At 26.9% G+C, this 18,382-nt stretch overlaps 3 protein-coding genes across 5 annotated transcripts; all 3 read left to right on the top strand.

The window, feature by feature from the left end:
* The first annotated feature begins 2,456 nt into the window (after window positions 1-2,456).
* Selt (selenoprotein T) lies at window positions 2,457-4,650 on the top strand. Its single transcript, XM_074256566.1, has 4 exons — window positions 2,457-2,761; window positions 2,929-3,058; window positions 3,154-3,349; window positions 4,317-4,650. Exons 1-4 carry the CDS (start codon window positions 2,622-2,624, stop codon window positions 4,445-4,447), a joined length of 597 nt encoding a protein of 198 aa, XP_074112667.1. The 5' UTR covers window positions 2,457-2,621; the 3' UTR covers window positions 4,448-4,650.
* A 414-nt stretch (window positions 4,651-5,064) lies between these two features.
* Window positions 5,065-7,907, top strand: LOC141536209 (PITH domain-containing protein CG6153). Of its 2 annotated transcripts, none has more exons than XM_074256564.1 (6): window positions 5,065-5,139; window positions 5,437-5,618; window positions 6,719-6,762; window positions 6,841-6,918; window positions 7,028-7,132; window positions 7,562-7,907. In XM_074256564.1, the coding sequence occupies exons 2-6, from the start codon at window positions 5,448-5,450 to the stop codon at window positions 7,767-7,769; spliced, it is 606 nt and encodes a 201-aa protein (XP_074112665.1). In that variant the 5' UTR covers window positions 5,065-5,139; window positions 5,437-5,447; the 3' UTR covers window positions 7,770-7,907. The 2 variants fall into 2 exon arrangements, with proteins under 2 accessions (XP_074112665.1, XP_074112666.1); XM_074256565.1 differs by lacking the exon at window positions 5,065-5,139 and adding an exon at window positions 5,241-5,349.
* Window positions 7,908-8,584: 677 nt separating this feature from the next.
* LOC141536207 (monocarboxylate transporter 14-like) lies at window positions 8,585-17,586 on the top strand. 2 transcript variants are annotated; one of them, XM_074256561.1, is made up of 10 exons: window positions 8,585-8,722; window positions 11,423-11,615; window positions 12,761-12,880; window positions 12,961-13,104; window positions 13,342-13,610; window positions 14,872-15,182; window positions 15,265-15,505; window positions 15,604-15,769; window positions 15,847-16,047; window positions 16,626-17,586. In XM_074256561.1, exons 2-10 carry the CDS (start codon window positions 11,441-11,443, stop codon window positions 16,781-16,783), a joined length of 1,785 nt encoding a protein of 594 aa, XP_074112662.1. In that variant the 5' UTR covers window positions 8,585-8,722; window positions 11,423-11,440; the 3' UTR covers window positions 16,784-17,586. The 2 variants fall into 2 exon arrangements, with proteins under 2 accessions (XP_074112662.1, XP_074112661.1); XM_074256560.1 differs by having other exon boundaries at window positions 8,598-8,722; window positions 11,390-11,615.
* The last annotated feature ends 796 nt before the right edge of the window (window positions 17,587-18,382 follow it).

Genomic DNA, 18,382 nt, shown 5'->3' with positions numbered 1-18,382 from the left:
CCCTTATGCGCATTTTCATGTTTATGAACAATTTGCATAAGAAAGTCATCCTCGTCTGCAGTGAAATTGACAACTTCGTGTATTAAACCCAGGACCAAACGGTCGTGTAGCCGCTCCAAGCTCTGCAAACCTCTCCCACCGATGGATCGGGAGAGGTATAATCTGGCGACTGATGAATTGGGGTGCATGCTCCGATTCATATTGATAATCTTACGGGTTTTGATGTCGAGATCTCGTAAATCCTTTCGGGTCCATTTCAGGACACCGAAAGAGTATAGTAAGACTGGGACAGCGAGCATATTAGTAGCTGAGACTTTATTTTTGCCGGAAAGTTCGGAGGACCAAATTTTCCGGAGTCTCCTAACATACTCGCTCTGGAGAGTTGCTCGGACTTCAGAGACCGCATGCATACGGTGCTCTTCCATTCCTAGGTATCTATACAACTCTCCGGCGTCTAATTGTCTTAAGACGCTCCCATCTACTAACTCGACATCATCCCCCGTATCAGAGCACTTACCCCTCGCCAGATGTACGACCGCACACTTATCCAACCCAAAAAACATTCCGACATCTCGTGTGTACTCTGCTACGATGTTGAGGGCCGCTTGTAGATGATCTTTATCAGCACTATAGAGCTTTAGATCATCCATGTAAAGCAGATGGGTGATCGAATAGTTTCGATCACCCGGAGGCCCCACAGAGTACCCATGAGTTTTACGGAGTGCAACAGATATAGGCAGCAGTGAAATGCAAAACAGCAGAGGGCTTAAGGAATCGCCTTGGAAGACCCCCCGTTTATTCTCTACAACTCCGGTTACGTGTAATGCGTGTCCACTTCCAATGTGAAAACGCGTTCGCCAGAGCTGCATTGTACGCCGAATGCATTCCACTGTTTCCGGATTGACTCCCAGGCATTTGAGTAGATATAAAATCAACTCATGAGGAGTTGAGTCAAATGCCTTGCGATAGTCAATCCAAGCCATTGACAGGTTGCGTTGATAGTAGATCGCATCTTGTAAGACGCATCGATCCACTATCAGGTTCTCCTTGCAACCTGACAGGCCTCTTTACTGCCACTTTGTTCATATATCTGTTGCCATACAGGCTCTATCTGCTGCAAGATACGGTTATTTAAAATTTTTGTAAAAATTTTATAAACCGCATTCAAGCAGGTGATAGGCCTGAAATTCTTAGGCTCAGACAAGTCACCTTTTTAGGTATCAGTACGGTTCGCCCTTCTACAAGCCAGTCCGGAATCGGATCGTCAGCTCTAATGTATGATGTAAATATGCGGGCCAGATGGAGGTGGGTAGAAGTAAACTTCTTCCACCAGAAGACATTAATGCCATCTGGTCCCGGGGCAGCCCAATTTTTGCTGCCATTTAGAGCTGAACGAACTTCATCCACACTGACTGCAGGGCTCTCTTCATCAGCATTCTGTCGACGGTGTTCCCGACAGAATACTTTGAAGTCGTGCAGAGCTGGAGTGTTGGCGTTCACGTTTGGTTGATCTCCATACAACTCAGTCCAAAAAGCTTCCACCCGCTCAGGTGTTGGATAATTCCCGGTAACATCGGTCTTTGGTGTCAGGAAGCGTGAGGGGCTGGATCGAAACAGTGCGTTGTCGATCAACCGCTTCAGCCTTTTCTCTAATGACTTTTTAGCAGCCACTAGAGCCCGCAATTTATTAAGAGACTCTTCCTTGATGACAAGAAGCGTACTCTTGTTCAGTGTGTGATGACGCCACCGAAGTTCAGCAGCAATGCGCCGAATTCGGGGCGTGTATGTTCTTTGAGTTGTGTCGAACTCAATCACACACTGAATGCGGGAGACCTGTTTCCGGCATATGTCAATTTTCAAGCCAAGTTGTGAGATGCGCTGTTATTATTATTATTATTTCAGAATTAAAAATAAATTTGTGTATTACAATTGAATATCCAAAAATGTTGATCTACCAAAGTAAAAAATATAATGTAAGATTAGAATTTTTTTACATGGTATTAAAAACATATATTCTACTCAAAAAAAAAAAAATTAACTTGAATCACATGAAAAATTCTTGAATCAAGAAAAATTTCATTAAACCAAGAAAATTTTCTTAGTTTAAGAATTTTTCTACTCAAACCAAGAAGAGGAAGTTCTTCAAAATTATTTACTTAATTCAAGTAAATTTTTTTTCTGTGTAGTGCCAGAATTCATTTACCTACAAGAACTCAAGCGTCACAAAAAGAAATATGACTTTTTGATAGATTTTACTCAACAAGTAGTTAAAAAATTAATAATTGTCAACTGAAATTTAACAAAAAAAATTTGTGCCGCTTGGAAAAATAATTGATGCTTGAGAGTTATTAAATTTAAAAAGTTCATATCATCTAGTGCTGTCCTCTTACGCTCAAACGATCAACAAACTTTACTGAACTTGGCATAACCAGAAAAAATGATAATTTATTACTCTTCTATATTATCGTGTTAACATGTTTTTATCATGAAGTAAAATAAGAGTACAATTTATGGTTTATCAATTACTTATAAAATATCTACAACAATAACTAGTGATATTTATGAACCAAATTTTAATTTTATTCCGTCGGCCACATTAATATTTTAATTGATAAATAAAAATGAAATCGCTGAGGATAAGTTTGTGTTTCATTGTCGTAATATGTGCTTTGAGCATAGGATTTGTTAAAGCTGAAGATGACGAAGTTACGCTATCTAAATTTGGATCCAAAACTGGCCCTACAATAAAATTTGCTTATTGGTAAATTATGATAACTATTCTCTTATTCAGTACTAAGTATATTTTGTTTAAAAAATATTTCGAACAGTCACGCAAGCATATTTTTTTGATACATTAGTATTGCTAAAGTAGTTAATGTAGTTAATTTTTATAAAAAGAAAAATAATTAATATTACATTTTTATCTAGTTATTCTTGTGGTTATAAACGAGTATTTGAAGAGTATGTTGGTATTTTGAGACAAAAATATCCGGAGCTTCATATTCATGGAGAGAATTATGATCCACCAGGCTATAATATGTTTATTGCGAAATTTTTAGTAAGTTTATTATTAATTTTCAACAACAAGAATGCTACATTACACTATATTTATTGATTTTATTTATGGATAATCATAAACGTTTTATGTTTCAGGGATTTGCTAAAATATTAGTCATTTTATTAATAATCAGTGGCAATAACATTGCCCAATGGTTGGGACAACCTCCACTATTCTGGTGGGATTGGTGTATTAATAATAAATTGTATGCTTGTATTATGATATTTTTCGTTTGCAATGCAATCGAAGGTCAGCTTATATCTTCAGGAGCGTTTGAAATTCATTTCAATGGTAAGATATTTTTTAAAACTGGTTTTTTAAAGCGTAGTTTTAAACTGCATTTTTTTTTGCTTGTACATATTGTTCATTTCTCTAAAACTTTAATGTCCGTATTAAAATATTTCATTGATAGAATTTGAAGCACTTTTAAATAACAATAATTTAAATTGATTACAAAAAAGTTTATTTCGCGACCCAAATGCCAAAAGGGCTACTGTTTTATTTTATTTTTCAATTAAAATTATAAACAGAATTTGTATTAAAATTGTAATAATAACCTTTAAAAATACCCTGAGGTAAAAGAATTAGTTATTGTCACTGGACTAGTGACATTTGCAATTTTATTTTAATTAAAAAAAAAAAAAATCAACTCTTATAAATTAATAAATATAAATTTTGAATTATAAATTTTAACAAAATTGGTTTTTTTGAAACATTTAATTTTTTTAATTAGAATAAAATTGCAAGTGTCAAACAACTAGGCGAGTGTCAATAACTGGGTCTTTTACCTCATTTGTAATTTAATAATCAATATATATTTACAATTAAAATTAGTAACATATAACTCACAATTCAAAGCAATCGACAAAAAAAAATTATACGCCTTTTTAGCTTTAGGTCACTAAATTTTCAATGTCTTAAAGCTAAAAGGGCGTTTAAGTTAAAACATACGTCCTTTTGGCTTTGTAAATTTATTTTTGTATTTTTAAGCTTAGAAAGTGTTAATAAAGCGATTAGTAAAAAAAAATTTTTTAATGTCAAAAGGGCGCAGAAATTAATATGCGCCTTTTTGGCATTTGGGTCGCGATATGTTAGTAAAATTGTCACTATAAGCTGGAATATGTTTTTTGTAAGTTAGTACTTAAATTTTACCATTACTTCATTAACTAAATTGCAATACGATGATTCGAAATTATGATATTTATGAAAAAAAAAAATTGATATTTAATTAACAAACTTAAATTGTGTGATATTTCAGATGTTCCAGTTTGGTCGAAACTTGTCACGGGTCGAGTACCGCAACCTCCAGAATTATTCCAAATAATCGATAATCATCTCCAAATGTTATTCCCTGAAAAAGATTCACTTGACATGACTTTTACGAAATAATTTTTTTTTTCCGTTTACAAAAATTAAAATGAAAATACTGAATATAAAAATGATATTAATTAATCATAATTTATAAACAGAAAAAAATGTGATTGCATAATTTTAAAGACATAAGTTTATAATAATACCGATTTGTCATAATGAATGAATGAACATATACACTGTTATTTGTATTTCATCAATTGTTAACATTAAAAATTGAGTGGAATTATTAATTACTTCAAAGAGTAGTAATAATAATAATAATGTTGTAATTAATACATATTGCCAGATGAATTATAAATAAGTTGTAATGTACAATTGTATATAATAGTTATTCGCATTTAAAAACTTGAAAGTGAATTTAATTTATCACAAAAATCAAATGTAAACAGAAAATTTCATTATAAAATATGTAAATATTTATAATAATCTAATTACAGTAATATCATTTTCACATTGAATACAATACTAACAAATTTATTGATAAATAGACGTTATGTAAATGTAATGACATTCCTAGTATTTGGAAATTGTTTATAAATATATTTCAGATTTCATTATTAATAAACAATTTATAAATTATAAGATCTCTTCATTTTTATCTTATATATTTACCCATATTTGAAATTTTATTTCCGCTAGAGAGCGTAAAAATAGCTTGAACACATGTCACTGAAAAGTTCAAGTGAGGTTTCTTAGGCAGGATCTCGGTAAGTAAAACAATGACATTTTAATTCATTTAAAATCTCTATCAATTTTTAAAATTTAATGTTTATTACCCCAACAAATATTCAACTTATAGTTAATCTTGTAATTTTTTAAAATCCATGTGCGAGTTGCCAGAGACATTTTCAAATTTATAACCATGTTATCATGAGAATGCAAATTTTACAAATTTTCTTTAAATAAATAAAACATAAGTAAGAAAGTTGGAAAAAAAATTTTTTTTCTACTTTACAATTCTTTTTATTATTTATTAGTATCAAATAATGTTTCGATTTTTCTAGAATAATTAAGGATGGAACATCGATGTGATTGCGGTGATTCACACAGTGAAACTGATCTTGGGCTTCAATATAATTTATATCAGAAAATAGATTTTGAAAACGTTGAATGTTTAAATGAGTATCAAGAGAATACTGGTAAATCCGTTTTTAAACCTTGGGAAGAACGATCAAATCGCGATAAGGTATTAATTAATTAATAAATTAATCAATTATTTAAAAATTGTTATTTAAAAGCGTATTACTGAAGTTAGCGGTCAGCTGTAAATTTAAAAAATTTTTTTAACAAATTAATTACAATAAAAAAATGTTTTTAAAATTTTTCACTTGTAATTTTTATTAATTTTCACGTGTGAAACTTTTTAATTGATTGTTTTTTTAATAATTTAATTGCTATAAAATTCTAAAAAAATTTTTAATATATGTCAACTTCAGTGTTATTTTAAATGTGTACATTTACAGAAAAACTTACTGAATATAAATATGTTTCAAGGATATTTCTATAATGGAAAAAATGTTTTCTTAATTTTTTGATCAAATGATTTAAATTAAACATAGTGTTATGAAAAATTTATTTTCTTTATCGTCAGATTTAATATGAAAAAATTTTATTGAGTTAAACATAAGCTAGTTGTTTTTTAATTTAAAAAAGTTACGGTCACAATTTTTACTATATGAAATATATTTCTTTCCAAAAATTTTCATCTTTTTTCAAGAAGTTATTTTTTTTATTTATTTATTTAATTCAATCGACCCCAGAACAAGTGTTTCCTAAGGGCCGTAAAGTACAGAGTATTACATTAATCGTGAGCAATTTTTATTAATTAAAGTAAAACATTCTAAAATTTGTTAATATAATTACAATATTTTTACAATAATCATAATAATGCGAATTAGATGAGGTAGGATTAAAGTAGGATATTTATTTATTTATTTATCGACTGCAAGTTATTGAATCTAAATGACACTGAAGTTAGCAGACCTCTAAAAATTTTTGATTTTTTTTATTAATTAAATTTCAACTGAAAATATATTTCTAAAAAATTGCACTTATAGTTTTTCAAATTTTTTACATGTGACAATTTTTTTTAAATTGTTTAATTGAAATTTTTTCAATAAAAAATTCCTAAAAATTTTAAAATGTCGGCTAACTTCATTTTCATTAATCTAAGCATTGTATATCTTTATTAAAAAACCAATTATAGCTTACTATAATTATATAAGTTATTAATAATTATCTGATCATTTTTAATTTGCACTAATTAATCTATTTATTTCTATAAAGTATGTCGAAAGCGATGCAGATGACGAACTCCTCTTTAATATTCCGTAAGTTTTTTTGGAAAGCACTCTATCCATTAAAAAATAACTTTACTTAATACGATAATTTTTTATTGAATTAATTAGATTCACTGGAAACATTAAGCTCAAAGGTTTAATTGTCATGGGTGGTCCAGATGATTCTAGTCCTTCAACAGTTAAATTGTAAGTAATTACTTTTATTTTTCAATTAAATAAAATTGTTATCATAAATATGTGTACATATTTCTACATTTAATTCAGACAATTAATATTTTTTTTTGACTGTGTGTAGGTTCAAAAATAAACCACACATGACTTTTGATGATGTTGAGTTGGAGCCAGACCAGACTTTTGAACTGTGCAAAGATGACTATGGAGTTCACGAGTATCCAATCAGGTATTTTTACCTTGTTTTAAATTAATTAGTCGTTAATTTGATTTCAAGGTGGCAATAGACTTAAATCACAAGTTAGTCGATTTTCAATGATCCGTTCAATTCAGTACACTGATTATTAATGTCTATTATCCGCGTTAAAAATCGCTGCCTGTGTAAATATTTTCATTGTTGTAAAAGTTTATACACTTAAAATAAAATTTATTTACATACCATCAATTTTATACCATTATAAATTTTAATGTAATCAAACAGCGGCACGTGTAAAATACATAGTAGTGAAATTTCGCAAGTTACTATAAATAACCATATTTACTTCGGGACTAAAATATTCTTAATAATTTGTGACAAAAATAAAAAATGAATGCAGCAATATTTTTAAATTGTCTTATTTTATAAATAATTTAAAAATATAAAAATTATAAATGGCAGGGTTGTTAAGTTTTCATCGGTTTATCATTTAACACTTCACTTCTCTGGGAATGGTGGTGCTGAAAGAACAAGAATTGATTACATTGGTTTCAAAGGTGAATGGACACCAAGACATCAACACGGTGTAACTATTTGCTGTTATGAATCACGACCGCAGATTAGTGATCATGTTTCAGATTCTAATGTTGTTAATAAAGAAATTCAATGATCACAATTACTTTAATTGATACAACCATAATTGAAAGTTATTTTTTAATTATCGTTACAAATTAATAATAAGCAAAGTTGATAATAATTTTGAATAAAGAAAAATTTTATACTAATAAAATAATGATATATTTTTTTTCTTTAATAAAAATCTTTTATTCATAAGTTTTCTTTGCGTAAAAAATTATCTATTATTATCGCGAACGTCTTTACATTGAAAAGTACTAAATTTATTCTACGAGATCGTTCATTAACCCTCTGCTTGTGAACGTCGTTCACATTTTATTTTCGGACGATGGAATTGGAAAATCCAAAGCGAACAAAGGCTTTATTTATTTCGTTATCACTAAAACCAGCAGAATCTTTGAGTTAAATTTGAATTAGAATACAAAATTTTAGTTTACAAAAGTTTTGCGCAGTTTTATAAATAAATATTTTATTTTCATTGATATTTATTTTCTTATTGATAAAATTGCTTTCTTAAAGCGTTGTTGTTTATGCATGACATCAAGAATATCGTCACACGTAGTAAATAATGCAAAGTAAATTATTATTTTATTAATATATTCTCATAATAGAAAGACTAATCATATTACTGTGAAAATATTCATGATTACTCAGAAGATTTGCTTGAGTAAATAAAGATCGCTTAGTTAAAATCTCATACTCGCGTGCCGGCTCAGCTGGCGAACACTCACTAATCAACCAGCCGTTTATTATTAGTAAAATTTTAACTATTTATATTTTGTGATATTGTTTATGATCAAAAAATAATTTATTTTAACATTTAAAATAATTACAATCGGATTTTTTTAAATAATTTCATTTTGTATCAAGTCAAATTGTTTTGAGGAATAAAAATAAATGTATAATAATCTGAGGAATGGATAATTAAAGTGTATCATTGAGTATTTCAAAGAATGCAGTTGATTAATTGGATCAAAAGATTTATATGTAAGTAATAAAATATAATTTTTTATATAATTCAGTTAAATTACTGATTGATAATAATACTGAAGTTAGCGGTCAGCTGTCAATTTTAAAAATTGTTTTAATAAGTTAATTACAATAAAAAAATGCTTCTAAAAATTTTCACTTGTAATTTTTTTTAATTTTCACATGTGAATCTTTTTAATTAAATTTTTTTTTAATAATTTAATTGTTAAAAAATTCTAGAAAAATTTTTAATAAATGTCAAATTCAGTGTTATGATTGATAACTGTCTTTTTTATTAATATGAATATTTTGTATAACAATAATAACTTACAGGTAATGATAAATTGATTAAAGTATGAAAAATTTATTATTTTTTTTTTTTTAATTTTCGATAAAATATCACAACAATTGATAAAATATTTATAAAAAAGGAAAAAAAAAATATTCAATGAATGTAAAGATTGTCAAAAGAAGAAAAGAAAAAAAATTTACCACGGTCTTTAACATTTCTCAGGTTAAAAATCAATTGAGAGCAACTTTTCTGTTATTGAATAGTCGTTAAATGGATGTAAAATTAAATTTAATCTTTAAAGAGCAAAGCATAAAAATCAATTGGATATAATTAAAGTGGGAATAAAAATAAATCATGCTGGTAGTGTTGTAAGCGTCTTGTTTACTAGATTAACGATATCTGGATCATATGATGAAACATTAAAATGCCCTTATGAAAATTACTTGATAAAAATTTTAAATAACTTTTATTACAAGGGTAATTAATGTTTTTGATATAAATAATTATACTTAGCGTATATCAATTGATATAAACCTTTATGTTATAACAGGGGCCACAGCTTTATCTTCAAGATTAAATGCATTTGAATTTAATAACACAATTCGAGAAAATTAAAAGCAACAAAAAATGATTTAAGCTGATCAAAGATAATTTATTGAAAAGAAAAGTGCAACAGTAATTTAGGTCATCGAACTTCATGTATCACGTCATCAAGTAAACGTGTGAAAGTTTATAATATAATGTAATCATTATCATAAAAGAGTTTGTGACTTTTAGTTGCATATTCTAATAGATTAAAATTCCAACTAATATTAGCTAACGTGTTACAAAGTAAAAATTTATTTTTTCAGTTGTTCCAAAGAATATAGAAAATTTACAAGAGAAATAAAACAATGATTATCATTGTGTAAATAATTAATCTGAAATAATATAAACATCAAAGCAAAGTCTTGAGTAAATTTGATTATTCCAAAGATTAAATTCAAATCTATATGATAAATATTATTTAAACCTCTGTATTATTTTTACGGTGCTTAACGTAAAGTATAATCATTTATTTCAACTACAATTAGTTTTACTACATGACATTTTATATATATATATATATATATATATATATATATATATATATATATATCCCATTCTATTTTTTTGTTGAGCAACACACTTCATATCTATTTATCACATGCCAATTAAGCGTAACGCAAGATATACATTTTTTTTCTTTAATTCTCAATTCTACGGTTAATTAAAAATAATAATTTATTTTATCAAATTATTAAAAAAATAATTATTTTAAAAATAATAATTTAATTTACCAAAATATTCAAAAAATAATTATTATTAATTTTTTTTTCTCAGTGTACTGACACTAAGTACAGAAAACTGAAATGTGCTAATTATTAATACTATTGATTTTTTTTTTTTTTTTTTTTTTAAAGATATTTGTTACATATAAATAAAAGTTGAGACATTAATAAAAAGGCGTTTAAATTTTTATCAAAGAAGATTATAAAGAAAACGTTCAATGTTAATTTATTTATTTAATTTTTGATATATTGTAAATCAGTATAAAAGAAGTGTTGAATCATTGCAAGATATCATTATACTTGTATAAAATTACAACCACATGTATATTTGTTTTATTGATTATACAAAAACGATGCAAAGCTATTAATAATGGTCAAACATGAAATATATGATTAAGAGAAGAAGAAGAAGAATAATGATGGCGATTAATTGCTAGCACGTCCTACGGAAAATGGATAAAATTATTTTCGAGTACAAAGGATTGTTGTGTATGACTAATTTATATCAAACTTTATTTCCTATTTTTTTATTATTATTATCATTATGTCAGTTATAATGATTATTACATTACCACCACCATCGAAGAAAAAGCTGTCGAAGCAATACGTTGAGTTACACATTACACTAACCGTTAGTTCAGTTGCCAGCTCGACTATTGTTTAGTCAACTTGATCGTTAAATAAGCATCTTAATCTTTATAATTATCAAATCATAAACGGATATCATTGATATTGTGTATCAGTACTCCATTAACAGATTAATACCGGCTAATAAACTATCTTTATCAAATCTGGTGATAAGAAATGAAGAAAGAAAAATTATTTTAATATTTCAGTACTGTAACTTCAAGTACTGAAGTTGTCAATTTATCATTGCTTATCTATAATGTTGATAAAAAAAATAATAATTCAACATTTTTAAATCAGAACTCTTAAATATAAATGATTGTGAACAATACTGACAATATAACTTAAAAATAATTACTATTATCTTAGTTTATAGAGATGAGCTGATTTATATAGTTCTACATACAAAAAATTATTTTTTTTTTTTTAAAGTTACCATCTTTTATTTTTAAATAGAATTTTGTGTGATTTTTTAATTGCAACGTCAAGTTCAAGTGAAAAACAGTCATGACACATGTAACTGACGATCCAGAAAAATTGAAGAAGAAAAAAAAGAAGAAAGATGGTCAAAACGACCAGACTGAAGAAGAGCTGGATTTTGTTGAGGATGAAACACCACCACCACCTGATGGGGGATGGGGTTGGGCTGTTGTTTTTGCTTCTTTTATGATTCATGTTGTCAGTAAGTTAACTAATATATTTCTCATTTTTATTTTATTTTATTTTGTAACTTGTTATTATAACTTTTATTATTTATATAATTATATATATTTAAGCAACTTATATGATTTTATTATGAATGTAAAACTGTTCCCTACTCACAGACAAATATTGAAGTAAATAATTAAACTAATTTATGTATAACAAAGTCAGATAAAAGGTCTTTTGGGATGGGAATGTAGAATAGTTAAAAACTATACAACTTAAACTAAATAAATAACAATAATATTTATATAATTATTTATGATTATGATTGTAGCAGACGTCCGATAATTTTTTTAAAATTTATGAAAAAAAAAAATTGGAAAATTTTTAGATTTCTTTTATTATCATCAAATTAAAAATTTAATCTTTATTTCTTCTATTAGTTCTTTTAACAAATAATTACACCATCCAATTAAATTTATACGGAAATTGTTAATTTCAAGTTTCCATATAAGTTCAAAGGATGCAGCATTGACACGAATTCTTATAAGTTATGGCTATGACTAAATGCTTATAAAAAGATTTAGATTAAATTTTTTACAAAGATTTATTTACTAATTTCCTTACAACTTTAATTAACAATAATGCTAAAAAAAAATGATTAAAATGTTTTAAAGATATATTTTTTTATACTCATACTTACACATAAAAGTATTATAAGTATATACGATAATAAGTTAACGTTTCCGTTTCTTATTTACAACAACCTTTGACTTCTTCATGTAATGTTTTAACTCTAAATAATGTTACAAATTTAATGCAAAATGAAAATTATGTCAATAATTGATGATACTAAAATTAGCAGACATTTTACAATTTTTAGAATTTTTATAATATATCAATTATTAAAAAAAATTTTTTTTTTAATTTGCATTTTTAATTTTTTATAATTTTTACATGTGTCATTTTTTTTTTGATAAATTTTGTTCATTTTAATTTAACTGTTATAAAAATCTAAAAATTGTTAGGTGCCTGTTAAATTCAGTATCATAACAATTGTATCAAATATTGTCGATAATTTTTCTTACGTTTATCATAAAAATATTTTTATTAACAGGCCTTGTGTTCAGTTTTAATAATATAAATAATTTTTTATTAACAAATTTTTTTTCTATTTTTCAGCGGACGGAGTAACTTATTCTTTTGGAGTATTTTATATTGAATTTCTTTATTACTTCAAAGAAGGAAAGGGCGAAACAGCATGGATTGCATCTATACTTGTAGGAATAACTTTATGTTCCGGTAACTAAATTTTTTAATTTAATTATCATATTCCAAAATATTTTTTATATTTATTTATTTATAAACTTAACATATAACAGGCCCGATATCGAGTGCTTTTGTCAACAAATACGGTTGCCGAGCTGTAACAATAGCAGGTGCAATTCTTTCAAGCATTTGCTTACTTCTAAGTGTATGGGCACCAAATGTCATAACTCTTTATTTCACAATAGGCATAGGAACAGGTAAAATTTATCTATTTCAAACATTAAATTAATGATAGATTAATAAAAATTTTTTTAACATTATAAAAGTATCTTCTAATTGTCACTGTTTATAATTGCTCTCTTAAGTACGGAACACATTTTTTAAGAAGGTAAAGCTTTTCTTGCCACTTTCATTTATATATTTATAAGTATCTTCTCATTAATGAACCTTTTTTCAAAAAAAAAAAATGTTTAATTAATAATTTTTTTTCACAGGACTAGGATTTGGTTTAATTTACCTTCCAGCAATTGTATGTGTAACAATTTATTTTGAAAAACTACGATCTCTTGCTACGGGTATAGCAGTATGCGGTTCTGGAATAGGAACACTAATATTTGCTCCATTTATTGAATATCTTATTAGAGAATTTGGATGGAGAGGTACAATGTTAATTTTATCGGCGCTGGTTCTTAATTGTATTATACTTGGAGTCTTATTCCGACCAATTGAGCCTCCACGACAGCTTAAAAATATACCACTGCAGGTATGATTACATATTTATTTTACAATAATATTTACTTGATCAACTTAAAGTAGTACGTACGTGAAAAGCATATTTCAAGAAAATTATGACATTTTTTTTATCGTAAGGTAAATATATTAATAATTCACCATCAAAATTTCAGATCAATTCACCGCACTGTTTTTAAGTAATTAATTTCCGAAATTGTATCTTTTACACGTAGAGGTATAGAGAGGTGGTAAAGTTAGTATGAAATCTATTTGTATCACTCGAGTGTATAAAATGCAATTTCGAAAATTAATTACTTAAAAACGGTGCGGTGAATTGATCTGAAATTTTGGTGGAGAATTATCAATATATATATATATATATATATATATATATATATATATATATATATATATATATATATATATATATATATATATTTATTTATTTATCATTGTACAACAGTAATAACTGCTTTTTACAATTTTTTCATCACAATGTTATATTGATCTATTACATAATTATTTCATGTTATTATTACTATCACTCTTTAATATATTTAAAATTTTTAATTTTAGATTTTGGAATTTAGATTCTTAAATTATTTTGAATTTAAAATAAGTCAAGTTACATTACGTTAAAGATTCTGCAAATTAGCTTTTAAAGCACTTGTAAAAAAAAATTAAAAGAATTTAATGTAGCCTCTATGAGGCGATTAAGAATGAAAAGATTACTGCACTAGATCACTAGATCACTTCCTCTTTGGCTGCCTGCTACTCGACTCCGTTCGTGACTTGACGTACTGCTGTGTCATGGACTTCCTGCGTCTTCATGCAAGGGTTCACTCCCTTCTTTCACGAGTTTTAGGAATTTGCCCACGAGTTGGCAAATTTCTTTTATTGGCTCCCTTCTGAGTGTCTGCAGAAGCAACCAGTCGAAATCTGCACCTGTTTTTCTACCGATCCAACCCAGGACAAAATGTGCTCTAAGGTTTCATCCTCAGCTTGGCATAGACGACATTGCCAATCCCTGTAGCCCTTCTTTCCTACCTTTCCTATGTTGCCCCATTTGACTCTACACCAGGCTAGTTTTACCCAACTTGGGGTTTTGCTGTCTAGCCAATATGATTCAGTTCCTATACTGGTCTTCAGGAATTTGAACTTGGGGTTGTATGATCAGAGAATTATCTATATATTTATTGTTCAATAAAAAAAATTTTATAATTTTCTTGAAATATGATTTTCACGTACGTACTACCTTAAGTTACAATTAATAAAATATTTATTTATACTAGAAAATAAAATCATCGTTAGCAAATCTCAAAGTTCCTAGTTCCAATGGAACTTCAAATGGCTTGAATAGACCGCATAGTACACAAAATATTAGTACAACATATCATTTCGTTGCGGATAATAATGACAATACAAAATATTTAGGAAAAATAACAATGAGTCAACCTGTTTTAACCAAAGGAATTTCTCATCAAGGAAATTTCAATCATTCACACCATGGTAGTGAGATGAATGCTAAATCTCTCGGCAGTGGTATGATGAATAAACGTGATATATTTTATCAAGGCAGTGTTGAAAATGTTCGTAAGCGTTCGTAAGTATTTAGCTTATTTGGTCTTTTAAAATTCATGTTATACTTAAAAAATTATTTAAAAATAAAAAAAATATTTTTATAGTGCATCCGTTGGACATCATGAGGTTCGTCTAACAAAACGTAATTCTGTAATGAGTTTACCAAATGCAACAGGATATAAACCAAGTGAAACAACGGAATGCGCTCCTTACATGAATAAATCTTGTGGAGTTTTACAACAAATGCTGGAATTATCATTATTGAAAGATCCAGTGTTTCTTATCTTCGTTATATCAAATTTCTGCACAAGTATAGGTTTCAATATTCCTTATGTCTATATAATCGTAAGTTATTTATTTATTACAATTTTCACAAAAAAAAAAGGTTAATATGATTTACAAGTAATTTTTTCTATTTTATAATTTAAATAAATTATTTACAGACCCAAGCTGAATCACGATCAATCCCACGAGATACTGCAAGCTATTTACTGGCAATAATTGGTATTGCCAATACTATCGGTCGTATTGTTCTTGGCTACGTCTCAGATAAGCCATGGATTAATCGTCTTTTAGTTTACAATCTGTGCTTGACTATATGTGGTTTTGGTAAATATATTTTATTGTTTTAATATTTTGTTGCTATCTTGGCCGTAATCTAAATTTGGTTTATTATTCTTTTACAGCGACAGTATTAAGTGTGTACTGCGATTCTTTTGTATCATTTGCAGTTTATACTAGTGTTTTTGGATTTACTGTTGGAGCATATGTAGGGCTTACATCTGTAATTTTAGTTGATTTATTAGGTTTAGAACGCCTTACAAATGCATTCGGTTTAGTTTTATTGTTTCAAGGAATTGCATCACTCTTAGGACCACCTATAGCAGGTAAATTACCAGAAAAAAAATTATTTTATGTTTATATATCGCGTTCCAGATGCAATAAGGTCGTATACCGGCAAAAGGTCCCGGTGAAAAGCCATAAGGGCGTGTAAAGAATTTTTTTCGGGAATCAATGTAGTTTCGTTCGAAATGGGCAGAAATGCAAAAAAAAAATTTTATACGTCCTTACGGCTCCCGAGACCCACCTGGGATGCCATAAGGGCGTATAATAAAAATTCGATTTTTTGTTCTGTCTAAAAAAATTTTTAGTTAAGAGAAAATTTTTTTTTTGCATTTTTACACGTTTCATACAAAAATTTGTCGGTTCTCAAAAATTAATTTTTTTTATTCGCTCTTATGGCATCCGAGGTGGGTCCCGAGCGTACAAAAAAAAATTTTTTTTCTTTAAACTAAAAATTTTACTTGGACTAAGAAAAAATAATAAAATTTTTATTAAACGCCGTTATGGTTCCTGGGTGCTATAAGGCGTATAATTTTTATACGCCCTTATGGCATCTGTAAATCGATATATTTTTTTTTTATTTAAAAATATTAAAATAGTTATGTTTATTTTTTTTAAATAGGATGGCTTTATGATGCATTAGGTTCTTATGATCCTGGATTTTTTGTTGGTGGTGCTATGATTGCTATTAGTGGTCTAATATTATTTTTTATACCTCCTATGCAACGTTGTATAAAAAAGAAAGAAGAAAAATTTGTAATGATTAATGTCGCTGCGTAGTTATTATTATTACTGTTGATGACAGTTAGATAATTTATAATTTATTATTTTTTAATAATACCAAATATAAAAAATAATTATTTTTATAATTGTATTATATTTTTTTTCTCTCAATAAGTAGTATTTTTTTTAATACTCAATAATGACTTGACTAATTTAATCAATCAGTTAGAAAAGTAACTAGAATAAACGACTAAACTCAACATTATATCACGTAAAACGTTCCAAACTATATTTACTTTTAGTTTAAAGTTAAGTAAACTTTGTTATGCATTTTTAATTGTGATATATAATTAAAGGTGAAACTTTCAGAAATTTTTTTATCATACTAAATATTGGAATAGCTATTCTATTTTATTTAAGTTATATATCCATATACATGTTAAAATCTATAAATTTTTGCTCTTTTTTTTTTCTTTTGTAACTTAAGTGTTAAAAATGTTGACTAAATGTATAAGAAGCTAATCAATACTATGTAGTAAAAAAAAAAAAGTATTATTTAGAAACAAAAAATTAAGACACACTTATACTTATGGCGGTAAATTTCCGTATAAAAACCGCAAATTCTTTCAAGATTTAATTAACTAATGCGGCAGGTGTACTTGTTTAGCAATTTTACTGAGAAAATCAGTAGTCTTTTAGTAATTATAATAAAATAATTGTATAAATAAATTACATAGATAGATAGATACATTGTTACGTATGAAACAACGTATGAAAAAAAATTAGTAAGCCTGAATGTCACTAAGTTTTGGATTATAAATCAATAAATGGAGTAATAAATACAATTAAATTTAAGGAAATGCATTTTTTAGTTGTATTTATTAGTTGTAATACATAATACTGAAGTTAGCGGCGGGCAGCTGTCAATTTTAAAAATTTTTTTAACAGATTATTTACAATAAAAAAATGTTTCTAAAAATTTTCACTTGTAATTTTTATTAATTTTCACATATGAAACTTTTTAATAAAAATTTTTTTAATAATTTAATTGCTATAAAATTTAAAAAAATTTTTTAATATCTGTCAACTTCAGTGTTATTGTATAATACTTAATTTAAAAGTACATTTTTTATGAGGTATAAAATAAAATTAAAAAAAAAATGTTTATAAATTCAAAATGAAATTGCAGAGTTTTTTATTCCATATTTTCAATAGTTTTATGAATAAAGAGTACTTCTGGGTTGTTAAAAAGAAAAAAAAATTTTTTAAGAATAAAATATTAAAGATGTGCATGTTTTAAATTTCCCGCGGAGTAGTAAAATAATCAAAACTGTTTTTATTGGTAGTTATATCATTGAAAATATTCTTTTACCAAGCGATTAGAATATTCTTTGCATGAATTGACAGAATAATGGTTGCTTGAAGCAACTTTTACATACATTTCCTTATTTATTTCATGAATATATAATAAAAAAATGTAACATTCACTATTATTTTATTAATTTTCTAGTAATTTTGTTTTGTTATTGTACATGAGTGTTGAAAACAGTATAACCTAAGTGCAAAGTCATATCATGTTTATTGTTTATTTTTAATTAATTTGTGAATTCAAACAACATGAATATACATCAAAATTATTTTAATTAGCATTAAAAG

Source organism: Cotesia typhae, unplaced genomic scaffold, assembly GCF_013202065.1.
Source record: "Cotesia typhae breed Kobodo isofemale line unplaced genomic scaffold, CoteBio_Ctyphae scaffold_152, whole genome shotgun sequence".
In the NCBI taxonomy this organism is placed as follows: domain Eukaryota; kingdom Metazoa; phylum Arthropoda; class Insecta; order Hymenoptera; family Braconidae; genus Cotesia; species Cotesia typhae.
The sequence above is the reverse complement of the archived record's forward strand: the minus strand, read 5'-3'. Positions and strand labels throughout refer to the sequence as shown.